The 17,838-nt window shown below is 39.3% G+C and overlaps 1 protein-coding gene across 4 annotated transcripts in view; it reads left to right on the top strand.

Annotated features, from left to right (window-relative positions):
* The window catches only part of dnmt3ab (DNA (cytosine-5-)-methyltransferase 3 alpha b), a 94,928-nt gene that overhangs the window by 10,094 nt on the left and 66,996 nt on the right, over positions 1-17,838 (top strand). For 3 of the 4 annotated variants that reach the window (XM_030126000.1, XM_030126002.1, XM_030125999.1), the window contains 2 exons: positions 3,086-3,193; positions 11,791-12,142. In XM_030126000.1, the coding sequence (XP_029981860.1) occupies positions 3,086-3,193; positions 11,791-12,142 (460 nt within the window). The remainder of the gene's footprint in view (positions 1-3,085; positions 3,194-11,790; positions 12,143-17,838) is intronic. The other variant, XM_030126001.1, reaches the window with a different exon arrangement.

Below are 17,838 nucleotides of genomic sequence, written 5' to 3' on the forward strand. Positions count from 1 at the left end.
ACTAATTTATAGACATAGTCGAAAGTACGAAAAAGTTGAAGTTGAATGGATTTAAATCACTCAGTTTTAGCCCTGACCACACCTTTTTATCTGTGCAGTGCATTGTGGGTCTTGGGCATGTTGTTGAAAATGTGTTGTTTTTCTGTGCAGGGGTTCAGTGGGTTGTGCTGTTAGTGTTCATTTGGACTTAATGTGTGTGTGTCAGTGTTTATTGGCCTTTTTGTGTTTGTTTGTATTTTTGTCCAGTTGCACCAGGAGTCAGAGCCAGAGGAACAACTATGGGTTTACTGTTCAGATAACATAGTTCTTGTTCAAAGGAAATCTTAAGGTTTTGCCAAATTAAAAGCACTTCCTGTACTGGCAAATGACACTGAGCTAACTTCATTAACTTCCATCTGTGCTACAATATACTAAATTGAATAATCAAATAAAGCACTGTATATTGCAAAAGATTTTAATTTAAATCAACTTGAAATTGAGTCCAATGAACTGATGATATTCAGTCTAATGATTCTACAAAACAATTGACATTGCAACAAATTTGAAGTTAAATTAACTTGACATTTAGTGTGTTGTACTTAAAATAGTAATTCCATTCAAATCAAGCATTGAAGTTTAATACACTCAAGTTTTCGTTACTCATTACTTAAATTTTTTAAGGCAACGAGTTAACTGAGATTTTTTAAGTAAACTCAACTATCCGGTCTTACAGTGTGTGCGTAATGGAAGCAACTTTGACTCACCTAAGACTGAGGGACTTATTATCCCAGCCATCCCCTGGATGATGAGTTCAGGTGCTTCCATCAGGTCGCAGATACAGTGTTAATAACTCTTTGTAATGTTGGTGCTATTGTCTTTAATGTACTGTTTATTGTATTTATTGTTGGTTTGTTGTCTGTGTGATACTGCTGGCTGTAGAACAAATTGCCCCTTGGGGATAATAAAGTTTACCCCCCTTTGGCCAGGATCTGTCCAGTCAGTCTAGCTTGGATTTACAAGGCTGACAATTAAAACTGAACAAAGAAGAACTTAAACTATGAATTATGAAAGAGCTGCAGCATCTGAAACTGACCACAATGAACATTTGACACAGAAACAGAAGCACAGTGCTGCAGTTTCACACTCACAGTTTGTCTTTTATGTATGTGATTGTCTCTCTCAAATCACCATATATTTTTTATTAGTAAGTTTTTATTTTTATCAATTACTAGAAATTCCAGGTGACCCCACATGGGGTCCCGACCCCAAGGTTGAAAAACACTGCCCTAAGTAGTTTAAAGCCACCCAGTCTGAACAGACATGGTTCTATATCTTGTCTCAGTGGTTTTCTCACTGTATCCTCTGATACAGTGTGTAGGCTTAAAATAAACAGAACCACCCAACGGAGTCAGCAGAACAAGTGCAGAATGCCTTCCAGTGTGAAGAACACATTTATCTGCCAGGGAATCTCACATTCAGTACTGCAGGAATTTAATAAGGACCCAGCCCCCCCCCCCCCACACACACACACACACTCACCGCAGCTGTCATGAACGGCCTTGCAGTCTCATTTGCATTCAGAGCTGGTGCTGGTGGTCCTATTCAGTCAATATTGAAACTCAAAGCATCTACATTAGGATCATCTTTTCTCCCATCCACCCCAGGGGTACTTGGTGGTGGCGGACATGGAGCTTTGTTCGTGGTGTAGACACTTTTATTAATCAAAGGGAAACTGTAGTGAGAAGGGGAAGACGGGGGCCGCTCGACGTCTTTGTAACAGTGTCAAGAGGGAATTGTCTGTGGAAGGTCAGCGCTGCGTTCACTTCAGCCGCGTTCAAAGGGACGTGTCATTCCATTTCTATCTGTCTCATAGTCCACTCAGCCACAGACACTCCAGTACCCACTGCAGCACCCCCCGCTCACCCCGAAATGTTCAAGTGTTTTAGTGCTGTGCAGGTTTGTGTGTTCCTGTAGAGGTGAACGTGTCACTCATAATCCAGTTTGTCCTAGACCAGGGCTGTCAAACTCATTTTGGTTCAGTTCCATATTCAGCCCAATTTGATCTCAAGCGGGCCAGAGCAGTAAAATAATGACTTAATAATCTATAAATAATGACAAATCCAAGTTTTTCTTTTTGTTTTAGTACAAAAACACCTCAAATTAAATTATGAAAATATTTACATTTTACAAAAAAAGATGTGAATAACCTGAAAAAACGGAAATTTCATTTGAAAAATTAGTGCAATTTTAACAGTATTACGCCTGGACTTATTATTTCTACATGTACATTTACACACAGTGTTACATAAACATTTGGTAACAGGCAGAATATTGTGAAAATTTTGGAGTTTGGAACTAAAATGTGAACAATTTCCACATAATAAGAGATGTAATATTGTAGAAATTGTTCACATTTTAGTTCCAAACACCAACATTTTAACAATATTATGCCTCAACTTATTATTTCTACATGTACATTTACACACAGTGTTCCATAAACATTTAGGAACAGGCAGAATATTGTGAAAATTTTGGAGTTTGGAACTAAAATGTGAACAGTTTCTCCAATATTCCATCTGTTATTATGAACACAACTGCAGATCCCAGTGGATCCATAAATGCACCAAACATTTAGGAACAGACAGAATATTGTTCAAATTGGACATTTCAGGTTGTTCATCTTTGTTTTTATTTATGTATTTATTTGCATTTTATTGTGAAAGAATAGTTTTGTAAATGTCAATATTTTCACAGTGTAATGTTATTTTTTTCATTTAAATTTTTTCCACATAATTTTTCACAAAGAATTTGTCGTTGTCATTATTTATGGGTTATTGTGTTGTTATTTGGACTTGAGGTCACATTAGTCTGTATGTGGAACCTGAACCAAAAGGATTTGTTCAGCCTGGACTGTTCAGGTTCATTTTTGCGCTTTCATCCTGCAGGGCCAGAATGGAATGTTTGGCGGGCCAGATTTGGCCCCCGGGCCGCATGTTTGACACCTGTGTCCTAGAAGGATGCTCTATATGCCAATCACACCCTTCAGTTTAAGTACAGCAATTTTTGTTTTTCTGGCTGAATCATGGCATTGTTTTCTTTTTTACAGGGTGAGAGCACAATACTGGACATGGACCTGATGACAGAGGAGAAGTCACCTAAAAGTAGTGCCTCTTGTAAAGTTGGCAAGGTTGGAAGAAAGCGCAAACAATTTCCAGTGAGTTTCAGTGTTCAGCTGTTGTATATTTGGGGAAAAAAAAAAAAAAAAAAAAGGTGAATTAGTGACTAAGGGAGGGCTGTGGTGTGGTGGTGGTGGGGGGGGCTGTGCAGGTGTGACTGGGGGGCTGCTGCCTCTACGGGTGTTGGGGGGTGTCTCTGGGGGTTTTCTCAGGGTGTGGTGGCGGGGTGCGGCCGTGGTGGCGGTTGGGGCCTGGGGCGGGGTGCTGGTTGTTGGGTCTCTTGCGGCGGGGTGGCACTGCACCCCTAGTGCATGCAAGACTGGGGAGGGATGGAGTGTGGTGGCTCCCCCAGGGGGTTTGGGGTGGACCTTTTTAGATCCACATTATATCATCTTGCTTTAACTTCAAAACACGGTTCTAACTTTAAACAGGTCATAAGACTGAAGACTTGTTGGAGCCATCCGGAATCTTGATATCTGTCCATCCCATCGATGTCCGATCGATGTTACAAACACGGGACACGGGAGGGCGTTTGGGTGCAATGCTGCTGTTGCACCACGGGAAGGTGCTATCGTACAAGGAACCACGGGTACAATGCCGCTAGTAATAATAATAATAATAATAATAATAATAATAATAATAATAATGATAATAATAATAATTATTATTATTACTAGCGGCATTGTACCCGTGGTGCCATTGTACAATAGCATGAGAAGCTAAAATCTCCCAGCATACTTCACAACATTTGAATACGGACATAAAATTGTGCCTAGTAGACAGTCAGGTAATGTTTCTATTCATTTGGTGAGTTTTGCGGCGATTGTGAAGGTCTGTGGTGAGCTGGGACCCGGTCTGTGGTGAGCTGGGACCCGGTCTGTGGTGAGCTGGGACCCGGTCTGTGGTGAGCTGGGACCCGGTCTGAGGTGTACTGGGATCTGGTGCGTGGTGAACTGGGACCCTGTTAAAATCTCCCAGCATACCTCACAACCTTTGAATACAGACATAAAATTGTGCGTCGTTGATAGTCATGTAATGTTTGTGTTCATTTGGCGAGTTTGGTGGTGATCGGGCCTGTGAAGGCTGAGGAAAACCCGTACAAATGCCCTCCTGTGGTGGAACATTGATCAGACGGCTGTACGCCAGGCGGACACAGAATGTGTGTTATAGTAGGATGATGATGATGATGATTATTATTATTATTATTATTATTATTATTATTATTATTATTATGAATTCAACAGTCGTACCCACTTCAGTGTCTGGTCAGGTGTCGGTGGGGAGAGAACAGACAGAAAATGTCTGATCATCACACAGCTCCCTGTCCATTTTCTCTGTGTAAACCACTCCAGTGTTTCCTCCTTATTTGTGAGAGCTGGGCTTATGAGCGTGGCAGAAAGAAGGTTAAAGGTTAACTGTTTTTATTGGCCGTGTTGGACCAATGGTCTCCAACAGGGCCAATAAAAATAGATCTGCATTTTATTCATCCTAATACACACACAGTACCTAGCATTAGCATTAGCACTTAGCACACTTTAGGAGCACTTACCTGCCGTTAGGGTTTGAAGAGGCCGTGGTGCTCTAATGATGTCATTTCAGTGGCTTTGATTTGTAAAAAAGTCAACTGAGAGGTTTGCAATTTTACTATATGTACTGTATTTTCTGCACAATATAAGATATTTTGGCTAGAGGCCGTAGTAAATTCTTGAAGCCTGATTGTTAATGATAGCATTGTATCAATTGTAATTTAACATTGGACATTAACTATCTTGTAACTATGTGTAATCATTTTACAACGCCTTTCGTATCTCTAGTGGTTTATTAATGACTCCAGGGCCAAGGCGTATTTGGGTTTTTCTCCCTGAGATGTTACCATTTGCATAATCCTCTCCTTAAAAACATGCTAATTAATTCTCACTGTGATTCGACAAACTAAAAAAGGAAGACTTAAATATATTTACACATAAGTACCAGTGTCGGCTGCTCGTCTTTCAGACAGAGGAAGCTCATTTTCAGCTTACGTCAAAAAAAAGTCCAGTTATTTAAACATAAATTCGTCCTCCGTTCCTTTTTCAGAAAATGCTCAGTGACCTTATCGTACCAACTAAACAAGAAAACGCTGAAATTATGTTAAATTGAAACAAGGAAGTACAGTGAGTGTGTTTTATTTACAGTGCAAGAAATGAACAGTTCATTTGGTTTCTGTGATTTCCCAGCAGAATGTGTGACGGTATTAAACTGAACTGTGTCAGTGAAGGAGCAGATCTGAAAACAGCTGTCAATCAAACAGGATTCAGCCTTTGGACTGATCCTCCAATCAGCACGTGGAAGCTCAGCGTCCGGCCCGGCCGAGCTCCGCCCACAGCTCCATTCACCCCCAGAGACGCTGAGCGTCCAGGGGGCGGGACAACACGGTGGCATTTATCCAATTAGCGTCCAGTTTAGAGTCAGTTTAAAGCAGTTCCACTCAGTCCCATTGAAGTGCATGGACGCTGAGCGTCTACAGACAAATGCACTGAGCAGAGATGGAATGAACAAACACAGACACGGGAATGGAGGAGAAGTGAACAACATCCAGTCCACTGATCTGGGATCAAACTGATTCTGAACCAACTGGTCTGAGAGATGAACGTGTTCCAACACATTTGGAGTCAATGAAATGAAAACAACTGAACAGATTTGAGCATTTAATGTGAGTCATTTTAGGGGAAGCTGAGCTTCCACTGCAGTCTGACAGAAAACACCTCTGATAAATACACATGTAGTTGGATATGCTGCAGGTTTGCATCAGTGTATTTAAAGCAGCTTAGGCACATTAATAACAAGTAATACCCCATAGTGAGTGTTTTCACAGCTGTGGGGCATCCACATGTGCCAGACGCTTAAAGCAACTACACAAGTGTCGTTTTACCTTTGCTCAATGAGTTATTAACTCTGAAAAACTTAGTATGCTGTCTGCAGGCCTTCGTTTGGGTTGGGTTTTGACTATGTGGGGCTCCCTGACCTGGACATTTTCTTTTTTATGCTTACAATTAAATGATGGTAGAGCTCTTGATAGCTGGGAATGATGTGATGTTACAAGCTTTAAGGTTTTGTGATTTGTTGTTTTTCCCAGAAAGCACAAAGATCTGATGGGTATGGTAACATTTAGTGCTTTCAGATAGGAGCGCCCATCAAAAATAAAGGTGTTCAGTATAACCACTGAGTTAATAATGTGACTGTAACCTATGAGAGACAATATGAGGTTGTTTTTTTTTTTTTAACGTTTGTGGACTATGGAGAGCTGTTTTGAAGTCTCAGTTTTCGGAGTTTGCCTGCTGCCATCCTGCCATCCTTTTTGGAAACTGAGCTGCCATCAAACTGACTAGATGTTCAGAGGACGTGCCTGTCTGTCTGTTATCTGTCTTATTATGTATCAGTGTCTATGGGTTAGTTTGCGCTGTGTGTATCAGTGTGGAAAGTTGTTAAGTAGCAGCACATTGTCTTTGGCAGTCGGTGTTTTTGCTTTGGCTTCTGTGTGTTTGTCTGCGCTACCAGATTTACCGACTGTGACCTCTGACCTCTGCCAGGGGCCACATGCAGTTGACTGGGTCACTGAATTCACTGTGTAATTCTTTCTGCAACAGTTGTGTGAACTGCTTTGTGTGTCTTTTCTGTAGTTTGGCTCTTTGTGAGTGTTTGTTTGACATGACTTCCTGTGTCTGTGTGTATTTGCCTACGCTCCCTCCCACACACACACACACACACACACACACACACACACACACACACACACACACACACACACACACACACACACACACTGCATCCTCTTTTCGAGTTATGAAGTGAGTCAGAGTATTAATAGTGCCTGAGCTGTGGGTTTGTTGTTTTCATTCATCTTGTCAAACTGATTTACTTGGGAGCTGCTCTTTGAATGAGTGGAATTGTTCAACATTTACAGTTAATTTGTTCTCAGTTACTACAAGGATGAAGTCATGTAGGCTTTTGTGGCCAGTGGGGGATGCCTGAAAACCAAGCTTGGCTCAGTGTAGCTTTGTTTTACGATACAGTACAACTTTCACTGAATTTTATTTTGCATCTCAAGCTGCTAGGATATGCTTAATCGGCGTTGCACTTATGACGCAGACGTAGTCCAAACGTGTTTTATAAGTATGTGGGTCATATTAAATCTCGACTTGACTTTGTTTGTGTTTGCCTGATACATGACTCAGAGTGGAGCTGACCTTTCAGCCTCTGGCACAGGGTCTTATGTTTGCTAAATATGTTCTGCTGAAAGAGAGATCCCTCCTGAGGGGTTGCCTGACCAGCAACTAAATGCAAGCTGCCACCTTCTCCTTGTACAGCAGATAAAAGCTTCAACGCTGCTGTCATCAGTGTTGACAGTCTGATCTCCCAAGACGTGCTCTACTTTCTGCTCTGTGACCTAGTAAATGAGTTTGTCTGTGAAAGTGAATTCATGGCTTTTTTAGGCAGAAACACAGACACTATCAAGACACACACTCCTGCTGTTCTTTAAATTCCAGACATGAATACCTTTGGATATTCTCCTCAGTGATTGTCGCCCTCTGTAACCCATGTTCAGAAAGCTTTAGATGAGTGTCTCTGTTTGTATGAAATAGATAGTAATGGGCGTAACAAACTGGACAGAGGGAAAATCTGTTGTCAAACAGCCAACATTCTTTACATGTTTCTGTGCTGTTGTAATGAAGACTGCAGGGCTACAGGAAGTGCAGCACTAGTGTACCTGATGCACTGTAATGTAATCCCTTACTCACCCCAAAGTTAATGGCTGTGCAGCAGGTTTACTTACTCGACTCTAAAGTTTACAGCTTTAATTTAACAGAGCTGAATGAGAGCTGCTGTAATTCACCGACTAATGAATGTTAAACGCAAGGTCCAACTCTGATTCTGTTCAGATAGAGCTCCAGAAAGCCTGTCCAATTTGAAACTGAAGTAGGGATGGAACCATATGAAAATTTCATATCACGGCTATTGTGACTAAAATTTTCGCGGTTATCATTATTATCGTGGTATTGTTGAAATTGTGCTCAAAATGTTCTAAAAGTACTAATACACACACTGAAAGAATTTAACCAAGTTGGATTTTGAAAACAAACAAAAAAACAACCAAAAACCCAAATCAAATAATTGGCAGAATGCACTTTGTGTTGGCAGAAACATTCCAATATTAACCCTTAGTGGTCTGAGTCTATTTTGTCTGTTTTTCAGTCCTTTTGATTTGGCCTTTATATACTATAGAAACAAATGTTTACTATACCCATGTTTGGGATCTGTTTTTTCAGCACAACTTCATCTATATCATCTGTCTATTATTTTTTCACTTTAACCTACTATAAAAACATAAAAGGCCAGAAAACACAAAAAAAATATAAAATCCGATTTGAAAAATGTATATAATTTATTGCATAAATAACACACAGATGCTTAACGAACCTTTTCAAAGACTTTAAAATTGAATATTGGTTCCAAATATTAGGTATAGAAAATTAAAATTGGAGTAAATTAAAAGTATACTCAAATATTTTACATAAAAACATATCTTTACATAGGAGTTTTCTGCGGTAATCAAACAAATTTATCATGAGAATTAGAATTTAAACGGTAATACTAACCATTGGCAATTTTACTGCAGTTTATCGTTATACCGGTTGTTATTATTACATCCCTAAATGGAAGTATTTGTTCATTCACATTTTCTTTCAAATGACCTTGTTTATTGTTTTCTTTGTTTCCCAGTCAAATATCACATCACCTGCTGAGAGTCTCTGGATTATGGACTTTTGACCAATTTCCTTTAACTATGAAACGTTGATAAAATCAGATGTATCATGCACTACATCTCTAGAGCCTCTATGACACAGGTGTCAAACATGCGGCCCGGGGGCCAAAACCGGCCCGCCAGAGGTTCCAATCTGGCCCCTGGGATGAATTTGCAAAGTGCAAGTTAGGGCATCAAATTCAAAAATAATATAATAACCTATGAAAAATGACAACACCATTTTTTCCCTGGTTTAGTGCAAAAAAACATTAAATTATGAAAATATTTACATTTCCAAACTATATTTTAACAATAAAATGTGAATAACCTGAACAAATATGAACAACCTGAAATGTCTAAAGTAAATTAAGTGCAATTTTAACAATATTCTGCCTGTGACTAAATGTTTTGTGCCTTTGTGGATCTGATCTGTAACGCACATGTATAAATGATAAGTCAAGACATAATATTGATAAAATTGTACTTATATTTCTTAACAAATTTCATGTTTTTTCAGGTTATCCTTTTTGTTTGGATAATTTGTAAATATTGCCATAATTGAATGTTATTTTTTGCACTAAAACAATTTGCAGTTGTCATTATTTATTGGTTCTCATGCTATTATTGTACTGGTCCGACCCACTGCAGATTAAATTGGGCTGAATGTGGCCCCCAGAAGAAAATGAGTTTGACAGCCCTGCTCTATTGGTTGATTTGGTGTAAATCCTCTGAATATTTAAACTAGGCCATGGATTGTTGATTTTAAAGGCAGATCAAATGAGAATAGTTTGGCACAGGAAAAAGCACATGCCTATATATGAGGAGATGAAGGCCTGTTTCAGCTCACAGACGCTGTGGATGTACTCAGTGCTGTGGTGATACATGTGCCCTGAACATGGCACATATGTGCCAGTGTAATCTTCACCCCTCCACCTGAAAAGTTACTTTAAAACACATGCATGTCTAACATGAACTATCTTCTTACTATATAATATATGTTTATAAGAAATACAATAATTGTTTAACTGAATATCAAGGTCAAAGTAATAAATAAAAAAAAAAAAGTGGAACTGAACAAGAAACTAACCATAAAAATCTAGGTAACAGCTTCTTTTTTAATCATGCAAGGTATAAATTTCCCCACAGTCAGTGTTTGTGGAGAAGCCAAATATTAACGATTCTCCACCATAGCCAATAGTTTGTACTTTAATCGTCCTCTACATGTATCTTAGTTAAATGGCTCTACATCACAGTTGTTTCAAAATACCTAAACCCTCCTTAATCTTACAGAAATCTTACCATAAAATAATTGTGTTGGTGCTAAAAATGTGTGTAGGCCTGCTGTTTTTTATACAGAAAATAGTTAGAAATCACAGGACTCAAAAGGACTCATGAGCAACACTGATAATGGAAATAGAATCGATTTGCATGCATAACTTTTTATATAGTTTCTAAAAACTCATGTCTATAATAAACCTCTTTCTATACTGCCGATGATCCGTGCTTCTGAGTGCAGGAAAAAAAGTCCCCACCTGAATTAAACTCATTTTAGATCCTGCCATTGGATAATAACTGCAGTGATTCATATGTTTCAACAGTTCAACAACACTTTCATACATTGAACTGTGTTTGAATGGAAAAAGGTCTTCTGATCTGGGGAGTCCAGACTGACCCTCTTCCAGAGTGATGGGCACGTCAGGGTGAGAAGACCAAGTGGGTGAAGTGATGAGCCTTCATGCCTAGTGCACCTATGGGCAGTGGTATGATCTCCTGTTGCCTCAGTTGGTCAGATGTAGGTTCAACAACGTCATGTGTCCATAAAATGATGTCAGTTAACTGCCTAAATGTACTGAATGACCAGGTTTGAACATCAGGGAATTTTTTCAGTTCCATTTCTTCTTTCTGCATTTTGAAACTCTACTTAGAACAGGGGTGTCAAACATGCGTCCCGGGGGCCAAATCCGGCCCGCCAAAGGGTCCATTCTGGCCCGTGGGATGAATTTGTGAAATGCAAAAGTTACACTGAAAATATTAATTATTTTAGTTCAGGCTCCACATTCAGACCAGTTTAATCTCAAGTGGGTCAGACCAGTAAATACGATTAGAATAACCTGTACATAATGACAACTCGAACATTTTCTCTTTGTAAATGTAAACATTTTATGTAATTTTACTTTATTTATACTAAAACAAACTATCATTTCTCATAAAAAAAGAATAACCTGAACAAATATGAACCTGAAATGTCTTAAGTGCAATTTTACCAATATTCTGTCTGTTATTAAATGTTTTGTGTATTTGTAGATCCACTTTGATTTGTAAGTTATAATGTACATGTGTAGATGATAAACTGAAGCATAAAACTGTTACAATGTAAGTTATTTTTCTTAAGACATTTCAATTTGTTTCTGTTATTCACATTGTTTTAAAGGATAGTTTGTAGATGTAAACATTTTTATAATGTAATTTTTCTTTTTTCATTCTAAAACATGGAGAAAAGTTTGGAGTTGACATTGTCTGTATATTATTATGTTATTATTTTACTGGTTCGGCCCACTTCAGATCAAATTTGGCTAAATGTGGCCCCTGAACTATAAAGAGTTTGACACCCCTGACTTAGAACCTTCTTAAGATCCAACAGAGCAAAATGTAAATTCTTGCCATTTTTCAACGGGTCTTAACATTTTGATCAGGAGTGTATCCAGTGATGTGTCCTAACTGCTGACAGGAACACCAGTGTTGGGCACCTTCAAAACATCAAACTGTAAAATACTACTGCAGCATTTACAGGCTCTGCACCTGACAGATTGCCAGGAGGCTAACATTTCAATGTCCTCTTCCTCATGCCTGCAGGTGGAGAGCTGTTGCTCTCTCAGAGATGGTGTGGGAGTGGGCAACAGCTACACTGGGATCAGTAGGCCGTCCATGGCACAGGTCCACAACGGAGACATGGGCGGGCACAGAGACCGGACGTCTGAGGCCAGCTTCCCCAAACAGGAGAAGAGGGAAGTGGAGAACAGGATCCCCAGAGAGCCTTCCACCTACTGGGCAGAGGACGGCTCCCAGGGTCAGAGCCTGAACCCTTCCCATAAGAACGGATTCCTTCCCAGTCAGGAAGAGCAGGACTCTGAGAAAGACAAGGACGGCAGCCTGACGCCACCGCGCAAGAAACGAGGGAGGCGGAAACTGGAGCGCCCGACCAAATGTGAGTCTGGGTTTCATTCAAGTCTTTATCTTTTGATCCACTCTGTGTGGGTTTTCAGCAGGGAAAAGTCGTACGCATGTGACCAGGAAAAGATTTAGTCTAATGAACTATAAATGGATGTCAGAGCGAGTGGGTGTGTCTAGCTGCACTCAGAGCTTGGTATTGATACGAGCAGGATGAGGGACACACAGGCTGGAAGTGTTGCACTGATGCTGCAATACACTTTGTAGATTGTACCAGTATTAGTCTAATTCACAGGTGTCAAACATGCGGCCCGGGGGCCAAATCCGGCCCGCCAAAGGGTCCAGTCCGGCCCTTAGGATGAATTTGTGAAATGCAAAAATTACACTAAGATATGAACAATCCTTTTAGTTCAGGTTCCACATTCAGACCAGTTCAATCTGCAGTGGGCAGGACCAGTCAAATACTATCGGAATAACAGAGAAATAATGACAACTGCAAATGTTTCTCTTTGTAAATGTAAATATTTTCATGTATTTATACTAAAACAAAGTATAATTTTGCAAAAAATGTGAATAACCTGAACAAATATGAACAACCTGAAATGTCTTAAGAGAAGTCAGTACAATTTTAACAATTTTCTGCCTGTTATTAAATGTTTTGTGTGTTTGTAGATCCACTGTGATCAGTCAGTTATAATAAACATGTGTAAATGATAAACTGAGGCAGAATAGTGTTAAAATTACACTTATTTTTTCAGTTTGTTCATGTTATTCATAATGTTTGAAAGGATAGCTTGTAGATGTAAACCTTTTCATAATGTAAATTTACTTTTTTTGCTTTTAAACACAGAGAAAGGTTTGGAGTTGACATTATTTCTATATTATTATTTTACTGGTTGGGCCCACTGCAGATCTAATTTAGCTGAATGTGGAACTGAACTAACATGAGTTGGACAGCCCTGGTCTAATTACAGGTGGTGCACTTCCAAATCTTACATTTTGTCAATGTTCAGCCATAGTCATTAACCCTTTCATGCACAGTGGTCACTCCAGTGGACAGCAGTTCAAAGGTGTTCTCTTGTATATTCATGGATTTTATTGTTTCAGTTCCATATCAGCCAACACAGTGGACGTTTACGCATCATCCCATAATAATACACTGACATTCAGACCATTACTGTAACTGTGCTGTTCTAGGTAAACCTGATCTGCAATAATATGTTTGAGTGTAAAAAATTGTGAATTGTTAAACAAAAAGTTGTTTTTTTTTGCATATATCCATGCAGCTATGTTAAAATGTGAGAAAACTTCAGATTACCAGCATTTATTTCATAGTTTTCTCACAGTATATCAGTCCAATCACTATAATATATCACTCCATGAAAAATAGAATCATAAAAAAATAATTTGCGTAGTTTTTTTTTGTTTGTTTTGTTTTTTCATGCTTAAATGTCTAGAATAAAATCTTGATTAAGGTTCTCATAATTCATGCATGAAAGGGTTAAATAGTGTTAAATGTGAGGTTAAGATATACATGTTCTCTAATTTCACACAGCTAATTTAACACATCTTCAAATGAATCTTTTTGTCAATATGAGTCCAGTTTTTCGGTGTTAAAGTCCACATATTGGATCTTACAAAGCTTCAAACCTACATCTGACACCTAAATCTTTTTACTTGATACTTGTATTTACCTGTTAGCAAGATGTAAAGTAACTTAACACTCTAAAAAAACATATTCTTACATAAAACTACGACCAGGAAATTAAATAATGATTGTATGTATTCCATTACAATATTACGTTTTCCTTGGGGTGTAATTTTTGTACCCCTTCAACTAAAACTACAAAAACATACAAAATTAATTGTTCTCATTTGTAAAATAATGAATTCACTTGTACTTGTACACAGTTTTTACACTGCTCATATCACTTTTTTTTTTTTTGAATAAATTGTCTGAAGCGTCTTTTACACTCTTTTCACCTTACTGCCTCTTGTGCATCATTTTTCACGTTGCTCTCATCATGTTATCTTTTCTTTTACATAGTTTTTGTCTTGTTGTGGCTGTTAGGTTATGTTTTACAAATAACTGTGTGACTTCCTCTGGAAGTTATGACTTGACATTTATCATGATAATTGATCATGAACTTTGATTTGCATCCTGTTGGTTCTTCTACGTCTTTGCGTCTTGTTGCTTCTTTTATGTCATTTACTGTGTTTCCATCTTTTTGCATCTTTTACCTAGTTTGCATCTTGTTGTGTCTGTTTTGTTGTTTGTGTCTTTTTGGGTCTTACATTATTTATGTCTTGTTACATCTTTTACATCCTTTGGGTTTTTTGCTTCTTTGATCAGTTGCGTCTTATAATGTCCGTCATGTCATTTTTATCTCATTAAGTCTTTTACAAATAGTTTAAATCTACAACCAGTACTTTTGACCATAGTGCTCAGCCCTACATCAGACTTATCTCTGCATGACCTGCAAACTTAACTTTCTATTTACCTGTAGTGCTTGAAGATTTGTCATAAACTTTTTAAATAAAATGTGTCTTAAAGTTTGCTACAAGTTATCCTCTTAAGGTCTCAACAAGCCTTAAATCTAAGAGTGTAAATTGTAAGTTGTTTAGATCCAAATTCGTGGCTCATTGTTTGTTAAACTAGTGCTGACAGGTTCTGTAGTTTGGAGGTTTGGAAGGTGACGATTAAGCTACTGCCGCCTTCTCTCTTTTTCTTCGTCCTGTCTTCCTCTTTCTATTATCCATGTGTCTTTTTCACCCGTCTCTTGACTGAGGACTCACCGGCTCTGACCTTGATGAGGAGTGCAGTAAATAAAGCCATGGGAGGAGCCACTCGTCTCCTGGCAACGATCCTCTGTCGGAGTTGGCAGGTCTCTGTTGTGGCCGCCTCTCCGTCGGGGGGGCCCCTGTCAGGTGGATGGCGTTGTGCCCAGGACTTTACAAACTGAGTCTGCACTCTTCACTCACCTGATCTGTGCCGCTAGGATTTGTTACTTTACTGGGAAGCAAAAACCAAGATAACCGCTGTGTGGTCTTTGGTCTGAGTCAGTGGTTCCAACCTTTTTTGGCTCGTGACCTCATTTTAACATCACACATTTCTGGCGACCCCAGACATTGAAAATGGAAACCTTTTTTTTTTTTTGCTAAAATTAATTTGTTTTTGATCATGTAATAGTTTGCTATACTATGTTGCAAATTAGCATTAATTTCAGAGGACATTTAGTCTATATAATGTATATTATTGTGGACGGAGGCAGTAAATCCAGGTGTAGATTACTGCACAAAGGGTCAGGATCTGTCCAGTCAGTCCAGCTGGGATTTACAAGGAGGACAATTAATACTGAACAAACAAGAACTGAAACTATGAATTATGAAAGAGCTGCAGCATCTGAAACTGACCACAGTGAACATTTGACACACTGTAAAAAAAATCCTGTTGTTTTTATGGAAAAAAACTGGCGGCTGTGGTTTCCAGAACAATACTGTAAAAAACACATCCAACTGTAGGTACATTTGGAGGTACATTTGGATCCAGTTCGGATCCAACTGTGTCAGGTCTGATATGCCCCCCTGTGAAATCAAATCAAATCAAATCAAATTTTATTTATATAGCACCAAATCATAACAAAAGTTCTCTCATGACACTTTACATATTGATATGGTTGAAACCAGACTCTAAGCCAATTTACAGAAACCAACAGAATCCTCCAGGAGTAAACACTAGTGAGTGGAGACAGTGGAAGGAAAAACTTCCTTTTAACAGCACAAACCTGGAGCAGACCCAAACTCCTGAGGATGGACGACTGATAAAGTGATTAGTCAGACTTTTAGCAGAAATATATGAGAATTAAACATTTTTGAGTTTCAAAACCTGGTGGATTTCTTTTACATTTTAGTTTGCCACACTCTTATTAGGAGCATTTTAAAATTACAAAAGAAAAGTGGAAAAATGCCAGATTGTACAGTATAGCTTTAAGAGTTAGACAAACAGGATGATGCTTTTTAAAAAAAAAAAAAAAATCAAAAGCATGCTTCAGTTTGCACACTTGAATTCTGTAGGGAAAAGCCCCAAAACATTTGTGTCACTTCCTGAAAATGGTGAACTCTAGTCTATTTCAGAAGGCGAAGTTCATGCCAACAAAATGGAAGACGACTTCAACTATCATCGCTGCATAGCAACTTATTACAATGTCCAGAAAAGTAAAGCAGGAAAGTAGACTATTTGATATATTATAGAATTTGTGCATGCATTTGTAAACTTTGTGCATGTCCTTTAGTGTCAACGTCTTTTGAGACACCATTTAAAATCACATTATTACCAGAAAAAACAAGCAGTAGACTGATAAATAGCAAAAGGAGGAACTAGATAGGTGATAGGAAGCAGTATTCGCCACGTAGACACAAGACAACAGTTGTGTGCACTGAGGTTCAGACATGAAAGTGTCTCAAGACTTGCAGCAGATGTTGATGAAATTTTAATACATGGTGTCACTGCAATGTGTGATCACAGTGCAAGCAGTCTGTAGTTGTCATGTGTTTGCTTTTGGATATTAAGGCAAGTCAGGTTTATTTCTATAGCACATTTCATGTACAAGACAATTCAAAGTGCTTTACATAAAACATTAAAAGCATTACAGCAAAAGCAATACAAAGCAGATGCATGAGAAAAACAAACAAACAAAAAATCTGATAAAACAGATAAAACAGACAAGTAAATAAAACAGATAAAAACTTTTAGCTTAAAAGGAACAGTGCAGATCTGAACTGATGAATCCAAACTGTATTCAAATGCAGCTGAGAACAGGTGGGTCTGGAACCTGGGTTTAAATAAACTGACTGTTTCAGCTGATCTGAGGTTTTCTACAAGTTTGTTCCAGACATGTGGAGCATAGAAGCTGAACGCAGCTTCTGCAGATCTGGGTCTGACTCTGGGAACTGACAACAGACCGGATCCAGATGACCTGAGGGGTTTGGGGGGTTCATACTGGGTCAGGAGGTCACTGATGGATTTTGGTCCTAAACCATTCAGAGCTTTATAGACCAGCAACAGAACTGGAAAGTCTGTCCTCTGACGGACAGGCAGCCAGTGGGAGGAGCTCAGAGTTGGACTAATGTGGTCCAGTGGGAGGAGCTCAGAGGTGGACTAATGTGGTCCAGTGGGAGGAGCTCAGAGGTGGACTAATGTGGTCCAGTGGGAGGAGCTCAGAGTTGGACTAATGTGGTCCAGTGGGAGGAGCTCAGAGGTGGACTAATGTGGTCCAGTGGGAGGAGCTCAGAGGTGGACTAATGTGGTCCAGTGGGAGGAGCTCAGAGGTGGACTAATGTGGTCCAGTGGGAGGAGCTCAGAGTTGGACTAATGTGGTCCAGTGGGAGGAGCTCAGAGGTGGACTAATGTGGTCCAGTGGGAGGAGCTCAGAGGTGGACTAATGTGGTCCAGTGGGAGGAGCTCAGAGGTGGACTAATGTGGTCCAGTGGGAGGAGCTCAGAGGTGGACTAATGTGGTCCAGTGGGAGGAGCTCAGAGTTGGACTAATGTGGTCCAGTGGGAGGAGCTCAGAGTTGGACTCATGTGGTCCAGTGGGAGGAGCTCAGAGGTGGAGTAATGTGGTCCAGTGGGAGGAGCTCAGAGGTGGACTAATGTGGTCCACTTCTCTGGTCTTAGTGAGGACTCTAGCAGCAGAGTCTGCTTTAGACCAGCTCCAAATGTAAAGTGTCATGA

Source organism: Sphaeramia orbicularis, chromosome 22, assembly GCF_902148855.1.
Source record: "Sphaeramia orbicularis chromosome 22, fSphaOr1.1, whole genome shotgun sequence".
Classification (NCBI taxonomy): Eukaryota; Metazoa; Chordata; class Actinopteri; order Kurtiformes; family Apogonidae; genus Sphaeramia; species Sphaeramia orbicularis.